We start from the raw sequence: 10,975 nt of genomic DNA, 5'->3' as shown, positions 1-10,975 counted from the left end.
CTCCACGCACGGTGCGGAGTCTAAGACTCTCTCTGCCCCTCCCCAACCCTGCGCTCTCTAAAATAAATAAACCATTAAAAAAAAAGAAGAAGTGATTGACTAGATCTTTCCATCTTGCTTTGCCTCCCTGCCCCAGCCATGTGGGACAAAGAGGCGTTCCTTTGAGCTGGGTTTGAATCGTGACTGCTCTGCCTCACCTAAAGGGGGACCAGAGGCTCGACACAGAGCCGCCCGAGGAGAGCCCGGCACACAGTAGGTCTGCAGTACACGTGACTTCCCTTATTGCATTTCACTTCGGCAATGCTGAAGTAGGAATCTTCCTGGAGGACGTTTTTTTTTTTTTAACCAAGTGACCTTCAGGGTGACGTGGTGAGATGCAGGACACTGTCCAGGCCATCTGCCCAGGCCTGGATGATGGGGAAGGAGCCAGGCAGGGGAGGACAGCAACCCTGACGGAGCCTTGGTGCCCTTAGAACTGGTTTCCTTCTCCCCTCCCAGACGGCTTGGGGTGGGGTGGGGATCTGTGGCCCAGGGACGCTGTCCGTAGCCTGACCCCCGCCTTCAGGAGGCTGCTTGGGCTCTGTCTCCAAAAGGCCTGCCCTGCCGCCCCACGGCCTTCCCTGTTGACCCGAAGCCAGCGCCAGCCTGGAAGCCTGTTCTTCTACCAGCTGAGAAGTCGGTGCAGAGAGCAACGGTCTAGGCCAGGCGATCTGGCTTCCAGTGTGAGCCCTAGCCTTGGTCAGCTCACCTGCCTTGCGCCGCGGTCTGGGACCAGCAGGCGGTGCGGGCCGTGTGCGGCGGGCCCCCCTCCCCGCGCCTCCCAGCCGCCCGCCCCGGCTCCCTTACACACCCCTCCACCGTGCCGCTGGTCTCGACACCGGCTCGCGGGCAGAACCAGGCCCCCACGTCTTGTTTCCAGTTTTTAATGTTTTTCTTGTAAAAACCCACAATATAAAACTGGAAGGGGAATGGAAAACAAGTTCTGTACATTTTATATACACGAGGTCTGTGATTTCAAAACCATTGGGGAGAGAAAAGGAAAACACAGTCAGGGGAACGTCGCAGGTCACGGATCCTGACGGGCATGTCCGAGCAGCCAGCTCGGGCTCAGGGGATTGTCCCTGGCCAGCGCAGGCCACCCCGAGTCTGTGGGGAGCTGCGGCCTGGTGGCTCAGGCTGGGTGCACGGAGGGCGGGGACGGACGGCTAGCGGGCAAGGTAGTGTCTGCGGTGGGGGGGGGGCAGGTGCGGCCGGGGCCTTCCTTCAGGTGTCCGTGTAGATGGACGGGATGTGACTCAGGCAGTGGTCAAAGGGCCCGTTGGGGAAGAAGCTGCAGTCCTCGGGGCCACTGGACACCATGTCTTCGGGTGGTTGTGGTGGCAGCGCCGTGGGGCAGGGGGCTTCGGCCAGGGCCTCGTAGCCTGTGGGTACGGTGGGGAACAGGGTTCGGGCTGGAGAACGCAGGGGCTCTGCCTCATCATCTTTTCCCAGCCCCCTGACCCCATCCTCCTGCCCAGGGTCCCTTCTCATGGTTGTCCCTTCGGCCGGGCCCTGAGCCTCTGCTCTTCCAGACAGGGGAGCCAGTGGGTGGGAGGAGGCGCTCTAGGCCTTGCACTCCCCCCAAGGGGCCCAGGGCAGCTGGACAGACAGATGGCGGCCTTGGGGCAGTCCGTCGTCCAGTGCTGGACTGTAGGGCAGAATGTGGGGAAGGGAGGGGTGGGCTATCACAGTTCTTGCCCTCGGGGGCTGGTCCCCTCCTGGCAGAGGGAACCCAGCCCATCCCCACCCTTTCAGGTTCCTTCACCCAACCAGACACAAGAAACCCAAAGAAGGAGATGAGCACTCACTGGGCTCTTACTGAGGGTTCTTGAAGCCATCTCACTTAAGCTTCTCAACAGTCCTGTGAGGTGGGAGTCATTATCCCATTTTATAGCTGAGAAGGCAGGCTCAGAGAGGCCACACTTGCCCAAGGTCACTTGCTTGTAGGTGAGGGAACTGGGATTTGAACCCAGATCCATCTGGCCCCGAGACACCTGGTTCTTCCACTGGACGTGCTGTCTCTGTGTGGGGTCACCGCTCAAAGGCCTTCAACCTGGAGGGACTTATCCAGTCCCTGCCCTAAGGGCTCTGTCCCTGAGCTGCTGTCACAAATTTCTGTAGCCTAAAATAGGCAGGCCTCAGTCTTTCCATCTGTGCAGTGGGATTAAGCCGAACTACTCCTGAGGCCCCACAGCCCCACCCTGTTAGTTTGGATCAATCCTGCCTGTCTATGCTCAGCTTGGCAGGAGGTGTAGGCAGCTTCGCGGGTCCTGGAATGGGCCCTGAATGCTGGGCTGCCACCCAGATAGCAGGGGAGGAAGGGGGCCAGAAGAATCCACTACGCTGGTGTGGGGGCATGGAAGCTGCCTCTTGCCCGTCCGAGTTACTTATTCCTGCCGCTAAACCCAGAAATCCCGCCATGCACCGGATGGAGCAGGGGGAGGATGAGGTGGGGGAGAGCCAGCAGTGCTGGGAATGGCTGGCCAGTCCTCATCACACACCAACCCGCGTGTGTGCAAACAGGAAACACGCCCCCCGCCCGCACGCACCCTGGGATGGGGTACACGTCTGCCGATGACGCACGGATGTGACCCGCCGCCACCCGCAGACACACAGCACGCTCGAACGCAGTCTGTGCACACAGACAGGAGTCGTGGGATGGGCTCGCGGCAACCAGGGTGCGTGCAGGTGGGAATACGGGCTGGGGAGCACGCGCGTGTGTACACAGGGCATGAACATCGGCCCAAGCGTGCTGTCTGCACACGTGTGAGACATGAGCACCTGTGCCCTGCGAGCTCTTTAAACACTCAGGGGGGCTCGCACTGCTCGGAGCCCACTTGTGCGGGCCCTAGGACACACACGGGCACCACACACGTGCGCCCCAAACGTGTGAAGAAAGGACACCTGCACAGACGTGAGAGCATGTGTGCGAGCAGGAACCCACGGACCACGTGCAGACAGACCCCCGGGTTTCCACATCTCATCATCTGTGGCCTCGTGGCTGTCCCTATGTCCTTAATCTTCTACCCCCAGCTGCAGACCCCCAGAGCCGCCCAAGGGGCCTCTGGCACAGGGTCTCAGGCTCTCCTTTGTCTGGGCCCCCACCCTGCCCCAGGTCTCGTAGCTTCCCCTGGATGCGGGCCTGGAGGCTGACTTGGGGTGGGCTGTGGCTTGAGTTACTCCGGGAGGGTCTGGCCCCACCCCTCTGATGCCCCTGCTCTGATCAGCACCAGCCCTGCTGGTCTGAGCCCTTCCACGCTGGCCTGTCACTGCCTTTCTCCCCCGTGGCAGGGGCATTACTTGTGGAAGGCCCAGGGCCCTGGAGGGGACACGGATGCAGCACAAGGGACAAGCACAATGTCTAGGCTCCGTCCTTTCCTACTAGTGTGGCCACTCTGGTCTCATTTTATCTGCTGAATAGAGATCCGTGTTTGTCTCTTTCCCTGCTATATCCCCACGGCCTACAACGGTGCCTGGCACGCAGTAGGTGCTCAGTAAATAGTTAAAACGGAACATCAACTAGACTGCAAGCTCTCAAGTCTGATTCTTCTCTGTCTTCAGAAACCTGCCAGAGAGCACACACGTATCAGCCGTGTGACGACGTGGAAGGAACGCTGACGTTGGAGGCAGGCGGGATGTCAGTGCCAATTCTGTGGGGTCCTGGGACCTCTGGGAGCCTCAATTTCTCCTTCTGTCAAGTGGCGATGACTCTACCTCTTTGGGCCGTCCCAGGGCTTCAGGACAATGTGCATAAGCACCCAGCACAGGGTTGGGCCGTGGTAGGTGGTCAGGGAAGGGAGGCATACAGGGGGAGCTTACCGGTGGCAGGTAAAGGTGCGCTGAGGCCGTGGTAGCCATTGGGCCGCAGGGGGTTGAAACCGTGGGCTTCCCCGGCCAGGCCGTCCCCACCGGCTGCGGGCTCAGCCGTCCGGTAGCAGTCGCCATAGGGGAAGCAATTCTGGATGGAGTGGAAAGTGCCCTGGTACCCTGCAGAGGGAGGCAACAGGGGCTGCATTAGCAAAGGAAGAGAGCCGGGGGCCAAGAGGGGACCGTCCCTGCTGCGCTGTTCAGCCTCCCACATCGTCCTGTCCGGCCATGCTGGGTGTGAGGGAGAGAAGAGGGTTCCAGGGGGAGAAGGTGCCAGGGGTCCCGGGCCCCTTTCCCAGCTCTCTGCCTGCCACGGGGGGAGGGGAGGTAAGGTAGCCTCATGTGGCGGCACCTGACTTGAGTCATCGGTGGCTGATGCAGTGCTCTGAGGAAAGGGACTGTCGGTCCTCCATCCCCACCTCCGGAGATGCCTGCTCACTCACCTCCCTCCAAGCGGCACGCCGTTCCCACCCCCTGCCAGCACCAATGCTGTTCCCTTCAATGCCTTGTCAATGGGACAAACTCTTCCTCACCCCTCCGGTGGAATTTCCTCCAGGAAGTGCCCCCGACGAGGCGTGTTGGGTCACCTGACTCCTGGCTTCTCCCACGGTGGCCCTCAGTGCCCTCCCTCATTCTGACGACCCACTGTCTCCCCCAGGTCAGTGCCCCGTTCCCCTCGGGCACCCCGAGCAGGAGTCAGTGGGTGTCTATGGAGAGAGGCCCCCGGCCAGAGCCTACCTTGTGGACTGGGCAGAGGTGGGGGTGGAGGGCTCTGGAAAGGCGGGTAGCGTGGCTTGCTGGGGAGTGTGGGGAAGGGCTGGCCCCCCGGAGAATGGCTCTGAGAGGATGGTGGCAGCGGTGGTGGCCCGAGCCCCTTCAGTGGGCTGACCATAGGGGAGAGGAGGCCGGGTCCCAACCTGGAGAGAACAGAGACAGTCATCAGCAGGATAGGCTCTGGGGACCGTGGGGGCCAGAGGCATGGCTGCTGCTGCTTGCTTCCCTCTGGCCACGCTGAGCTCACTACCTGATCTGCTCTTACTTAAGACAGTGCAGTTAGAAGAGGAAGCTTTTACTACAGATTATGTTCAAACTGGAATTAAATTTGAAAGTCCTCTAAGCTTGAGAGTCCAAAGGAATCAGTAAAGAAGAGCTTCTATCTGGTATTTAGGACTGGCAATCGGCAAGGCACACTGGTTATCAGCATCACCTTTGGAGTCGAAAGAACCGTGTTTTAAACCCCATCTGCTCTCACTGGCTGTGTGGCTTCGGGCAAGATGCTTAATGTCTCTGAGCCCTGCGTTGCTCCCAGGGTTGCTGTGTTCTCCAGCTGGTACACTGGGACTCTTGTGACCTGGGCGAAGTACCAGCCCCCCCCCCCGGCCTCCCCACTGGATCGTGCTGCTCTCAGTCTGCGCTTGCGCTCTGGCCACCTGGAGGACAACCCAGGAAGAGCTGTGCTGACCCCCGGGCAGCTCCGGAGCAGAGCACTAACAGTCAGCGCCTGCTGAGCCCCGCCTCATCTCAGGCCCGTAAGAGAAGTCCTTGTTTCTGCCTCACAGAGCAAAACACCAAGGTTCAGAGATGTGGCTCGCCAAGTTAGTCCTGGCCACACAGCACTGACCTCACAGGTTAGGATGAGGGTAAAATTAAATAAATCAAAGTGGACAGAGCATCCAATATGATGTCAGATGTATTCTTAGCCACTCCGTGAGTCGTCATCATTATTATAAAGATGCAGGGAAAGAAAACTAGCAGATAGTTCTGATGTCTAAGTTGGGCTTTCTTCCCCTGCACAGTGTGCTCTCAGAGACCTTCTGTCTCCATCCCTGCACTTGCATACATCCTATGATGGGGGGGCTCACCACCTCCCTTCATACAGAGCCTGAGGTGGTGCAGGCCTGAGACTGTGTTCCTGGAAGCTCACAATCTGGAATGAGGCTGCAGCAGCTGAGAGCTGTGCAGTCACCCTGAACGCAGCTGAGCCCATGCGGGTCATCTAATTGGACTGCACGTTACTGCAGCCCAGGTTCCTTCCTCATGCTGCCACAAACGCCTCTGGGGTCTGCTCACAGGAACAAACCTGGCCCTGGGGTCAGATGGACTTGGGGGCTCTGGGGACCAGGCTGAAGGCTCATTGCTTGTAAAGCCCTATGTGCATTGCAGAAAGAGGCAGGGGGAACTCAGAGTGTCTACTCTCTTATTTGCCTTTGTGGGTCTGGTGGACCATCCACATTAAAATACACTACAAATTCAATGTCACAGCCAAAGTGATCTTTTCAGGCCAGGAATACTACCCTTGCCTACCCTCCAAAACATGATGCGTTAAGGGGACAGATCAGTGCCTTTCTCTGAGGGAAGCAAGACTATCCTGGAACAGAGGAAGATTTGGGGAGAGGCCAGTGGGCCCTACGTCTGTAGCTCTGCTGGGTCCCCCCATCTGCTCCCTCCAACCTGGACACCCTCTGCTGCACTGCCATCATTCAATGTCTGGAACCCCACCACTGTGAGTGTGCTGCAAGCAGACACGGGGGGTCTCTGTGCTGGGCCCCTGGCCCCAGCCCAACATCTCGCACCCGCAGCCTCAAGTTAGTGAACTGAATCCTCATCAAGGCTCCACGACTTCTCGTTATCATCCTCAGGACTACTTTTAGGCTTCTCTCACAGGGCCGTCAAATTGGGGGGGGGTGTGTGGCTGTGCATAAGCCATGTGTCCTCACAGCCACCTCTCTGGCGGAGCTGGGCTGTGGTGGCCAGAAGGGTGGCTCCTCCTCCTTCAGGCCCGCCCCACGCCGGCACCCACGCCGCTCTTCCCCGACTTCCGGTCGGTGCCCTCCCCTGGGAGCTCCTGCGGGAGGGCCAGGCCTCACCTCTCGGGGGCTCCGTGCTCAGCCCTGCGCCTGGCACACAGCAAACAGCTGATAAATACTAACACACGGGTTTCTGAAATGCTCAGCTACAAAACCCAGAGATTAACTCTGCAGAATTAAGGAGAACCAGATCTGAAGGGGGGGAAAAAAAACATGCATTCTCAAAGTTTGTTTTTCCTGTCTCAAACCTGCCATAAATTCACATTTGCCACCTTCACAGCCAGTGAAATTAAACAGAACACGACTCTCTCGGCAGCAGACATGAAGGCTGAGGTTACGCTGCTCTACCTGAACTCTTTAAAAGGAAAAAAGAGCATCTGGAGCGCCTCTTCTGAATCATGCAAATGATTCCTAAATCAAATATTTTTGCTTCAATTGGAACCTATAAAAATTAATATAAAACCTCACTGGCTTGGCACACTGAGGGCTTCATACCTCGTATGGGGCTAGGGAAAAAAACCGCCCTTTCAGCGTCTTCCCTGAGCCAGGGTAAATAAATTTGGTCATGAAGTCGGGCCCTCTTAGCATATTTTTGAGTGAATCAGATAATTCTGTCAAGCTATTTAAACGTCCCAGCAAACCACCGGGGAGCCGCGAGTGGCCTTCCCTGTTGACTTTGGCAGGAAGGGGAGGCTGAAGGCCTTCCCCCCCTGCCTTGCCTCTCTTCTGAGGGGCTGAAAAAAAAAAAAACCCATTCAGGCTGGGCCTGGGACTGATGTCAGGCTTGAGGGCTCTCCTCTCCCGCAGCCCAGCCGACGGAGCCCGGGCGCCTGGCCGGTTGGGAGGACTTGAGCCCTTGCTCCCACAGACACGGGCGGTTGGATGGCGGGCTGGGCCGTCCTGGGCTTGTCAGCACTCTGCCTCTCGCTGCAGGAATTCCTGACGGGCACTTACGCAGGAGGCAGGCAGGTGATGAATGAGGTGGAGCAGAGTGCACAGGCCTGAGCGGGGAAAGGCCTTGGTGGTTTATTTTAGTTTGGTTGGAGATATTTTGGGGCTGGCTGGTGGGTGAGCAGGTGGCTTGAGCCGGTGGGTGGGTGGATGGGGTCCAGGGGCTCGATGTCCGTGGAACCTGCACCAGATGACACGTACAGTGCCAGGCACGTGCATGTCAGGCATGGCTGACCCTCACCACCTTCCTAGACGAGGATATCTTAATACCCATTTTACAGAGGAGGAAACTGAGGCTCACGGAGGCCTGGTTCTCTGGGTCCCCTTTTGCACCCCATCAGGCTGCCTCTTCGTGGCTCTCCACCCACTCACCACAGTCTTCCCCTTCTCCATGAACAGCACTTCTGCCTCCCCGGGGGCTCATCCCAGGTGGCTCCTCCTCTCCCCGCCCAGCCAGCGTTTCCTCGAGGCCCACTGATTCTCTGTCACTAATGCCTCCCTGTGGTTCTCCTCCCCACCCATCAGCCCTGGCTCAGGCCACCACCCACACACATTCGATGCTGCCCCTAGCAACCAGCCCCATGCTGCGAGCTACGCCGTCCTCCCCAAACCGACCACATCACCGCTTGGCACCCTTCGGATATAGTCCCGCCACAGGCCGGGTGATCTGGCCCCGGCGACCTCCCTCCTGAGCTTGTCACCTCAAAGGAAGGTGCATGTTCCCCAGAACACGCCAAGCTCTCACCACGCCTACTCACTGCTCCTATCCCTCCACTCAGTTAACTGCTACTTAACTGTGGAGGCCCGGCCTAGCATCACCTCCAGGAAGCCTTCCCTGCATTGTCCCCCACCACGCTGGGTTCTCCTCTGGGCGCCCACAGCCCCTTCTGCTTCTTCCCTCAGAGCCCTTGTCCTGCAACGTCAATCCCTGCAGGTCTATGTCCCCTCCTCATGGTTAGCTTCTCCAGGGCTGGGGTCATCAGTGGCTCCAGCACGGGGTCCAGGGCCGGCCCACACCAAGGGCTCAATAACTGGATGCTGAATGAACGGATGAGTGAGTGGCAGGAGCCTGGTTAGGAGCCCTGGACAACAGATTTGGTGATGAAGCCAGGCTGGCCCCAGGCACAGGCAGGCCGATGCCAAGGCTAAGGCTGTTGCCTTGGGGAGGAAGGGCAGAGGAGGTGGAAGGTACTGAGGCCAGGCCTTGGGGGACAAGTTTGATCAAGTCCTGCTAGCGAGAAGTGAAAGTGGCGGGGAGGGCAGACAGTGGGGCTATGTGACCACCCTCTGCCCATTTGCAAGGAAAACAGACTTTGGCAGCACCAGGGGCCAGCAATTAGCACATTTACCATTTCCAGCCAATTAAGTGGCCACAATGGGAACCACATTGAATACAGGAAGAGGCCACTCCTGCTTGCAGTGATCCTGCACGAGGGGCCCCCGGACAGTCCCCGAAGGCAGGGCAGTGACCACAGCTGCCGCGGCCAGAAGTGGGGGTGAGGGCCAGATGAGCACCCCTGGAGTGGGCAGTGGGCAGTGGGCAGTCTGCTCACCAAACACACAGTGTGAGCCAAAGAGAAGCCAGAGTGAGGCCCCCGAGGGCGCCTGGCATGGCAGTCCGGGGTGCGGGACGGGGCACAGCGCCTTCCTCGGCCGCCCTCACGGGGGAGGAGGACACGAGGCGAGGCGTCAGCAAGCCCAGGTGCCAACACCCTCTACCTGGTGTGTGGCTGCGAGGTGCCAATGAAACTGTGCACGGGAGGTGTTCGGTACAGGGTACGGTACACAGCAAGCGCTGCATAAATGCCCACTGTCTGCATTATCAGTAACAACCGCGAATTGCGCAGGACGCCTGCCCTCACCTGCCTGCTCGCTGTCCCGGAGGACCAGCCTGCTGTACGTACCCGTCCCTGGTGCTCTCAGCCGTGGGCAGAGGGGACAGATGGTGGTGGGAACTGGTGCTGGCGTCCAGGGGGTGGTGCCTGGAAGGGACCTCGTGCATGGGGGGCAGGATGCCCGATGCGAGCCCGTTATGGGGGGTGATGGAGCCAGGATACACGCCTGCAGGGAAGCAAACAAATACCACTGGGCTTGGGCCACGCCCTAGAGGTGGTTGTGAACAACCCAGGAGCTGTGTGCCTACTGGCAGAAAGACACACACATGGAGGAAAACCAGTGGGGTCATATTAACAGGAGGTCAGGGCCCAAACGAGGGGAGGACGGCCCCGCTCCGCTGCTCATGCCCTGGCTGCAGGGCTGTGGGGGCTGAGGCTATCCTGAAAGCAGAGGTGGACTGACAAGGGCCTGTCAGAGGCATCAGCTGGTCAGGCCGGGTGTGTGTGTGTGTGTGTGTGTGTGCGCGCGCGCGCATTTTTTTAGGGTGGGGGGTTGTATGGAGCACTCTGCCTCAAGTCTCATGCTGCCTCAAGCTGTTCCGAGTAGCCCCAGAAGCAGACAGGGATCCTGGAATGGAGAGCAGCCTGAGAGAGGCTCAGGGCTTAGCCGTACTTCTCACACGCAGAGCTGCTGTAGGGTAATGGGCTGCCTTTGGTGGAAATGAACTACCCGCCCCCAGAGACGTGCAAGCACAGCCTGGATGTCCACTGTGAGGGGTCCCAAAGACAGGATGATTGTGCTAGCTGGATGGCAGGCTGGCCCAGAAGACCTATGAGAAGGGATGCCACAGACAGTTGTATAGGCTATATATGACACAAGGGTCCCGACGGAGGAGTGGAGGCAGCCATACTCTCATCTACGATTCTAAACCTCTAGAAGACGCCTGCAGGGTGATACCACCTTCGATCACTTTTACTCCCAAGGGTCTGACCCTTGTTAAGAAGACAGGTGGGGGATGAATCAAATGGGGAACATTAGGTCATAGTCAGATGTTGATCCAGGGGCCTAACTGAGGGTCTGGGAGCAGCTACTGAGGCCAGTGCTTCCCAATGCCTTCACCAAGGAACCCCAATTAGAGGGGAGAATGGACCCCAACTCTGGGACTAGAGCCTGAGAGGGACACAGCAGGGGTGGCAAGTTTTTCTCCATTTTATCTGAAAAAAATGGGGCCAATTTTGTTCCCCTTTTAAAATCTGGCCACATTTATTTGAATTTTAATAGAAATTGCCATAATTTTCCTGGAAATTAAGTCATCCAGTTGACGGCCCGGGACGACTCTGCAGACCTGGGGACCACAGCCAGCCGTGGACAGAGGGGACAGATGGTGGTGGGAACTGGGTCAGCTGCTACAGTTTGCACAGCACCCCGGTCATTGTGGGTTCAGACCCAATGCTCTTTACCATGAGGACCACCTG

At 58.5% G+C, this 10,975-nt stretch overlaps 1 protein-coding gene across 4 annotated transcripts in view; it reads right to left on the bottom strand.

The window, feature by feature from the left end:
- Positions 1 to 911: 911 nt before the first annotated feature.
- The window catches only part of GLIS1 (GLIS family zinc finger 1), a 221,123-nt gene continuing 211,059 nt past the window's right edge, over positions 912 to 10,975 (bottom strand). For 2 of the 4 annotated variants that reach the window (XM_078073123.1, XM_078073124.1), the window contains 4 exons: positions 9,527 to 9,725; positions 4,645 to 4,823; positions 3,859 to 4,026; positions 912 to 1,421 (listed from right to left, as the gene is read on the bottom strand). In XM_078073123.1, the coding sequence (XP_077929249.1) occupies positions 1,264 to 1,421; positions 3,859 to 4,026; positions 4,645 to 4,823; positions 9,527 to 9,725 (704 nt within the window). In that variant the 3' untranslated portion in view covers positions 912 to 1,263. The remainder of the gene's footprint in view (positions 1,422 to 3,858; positions 4,027 to 4,644; positions 4,824 to 9,526; positions 9,726 to 10,975) is intronic. The other 2 variants (XM_036075235.2, XR_013448186.1) reach the window with 2 other exon arrangements.

Source organism: Halichoerus grypus, chromosome 5 (assembly GCF_964656455.1).
Source record: "Halichoerus grypus chromosome 5, mHalGry1.hap1.1, whole genome shotgun sequence".
NCBI lineage: Eukaryota > Metazoa > Chordata > Mammalia > Carnivora > Phocidae > Halichoerus > Halichoerus grypus.
The sequence above is the reverse complement of the archived record's forward strand: the minus strand, read 5'-3'. Positions and strand labels throughout refer to the sequence as shown.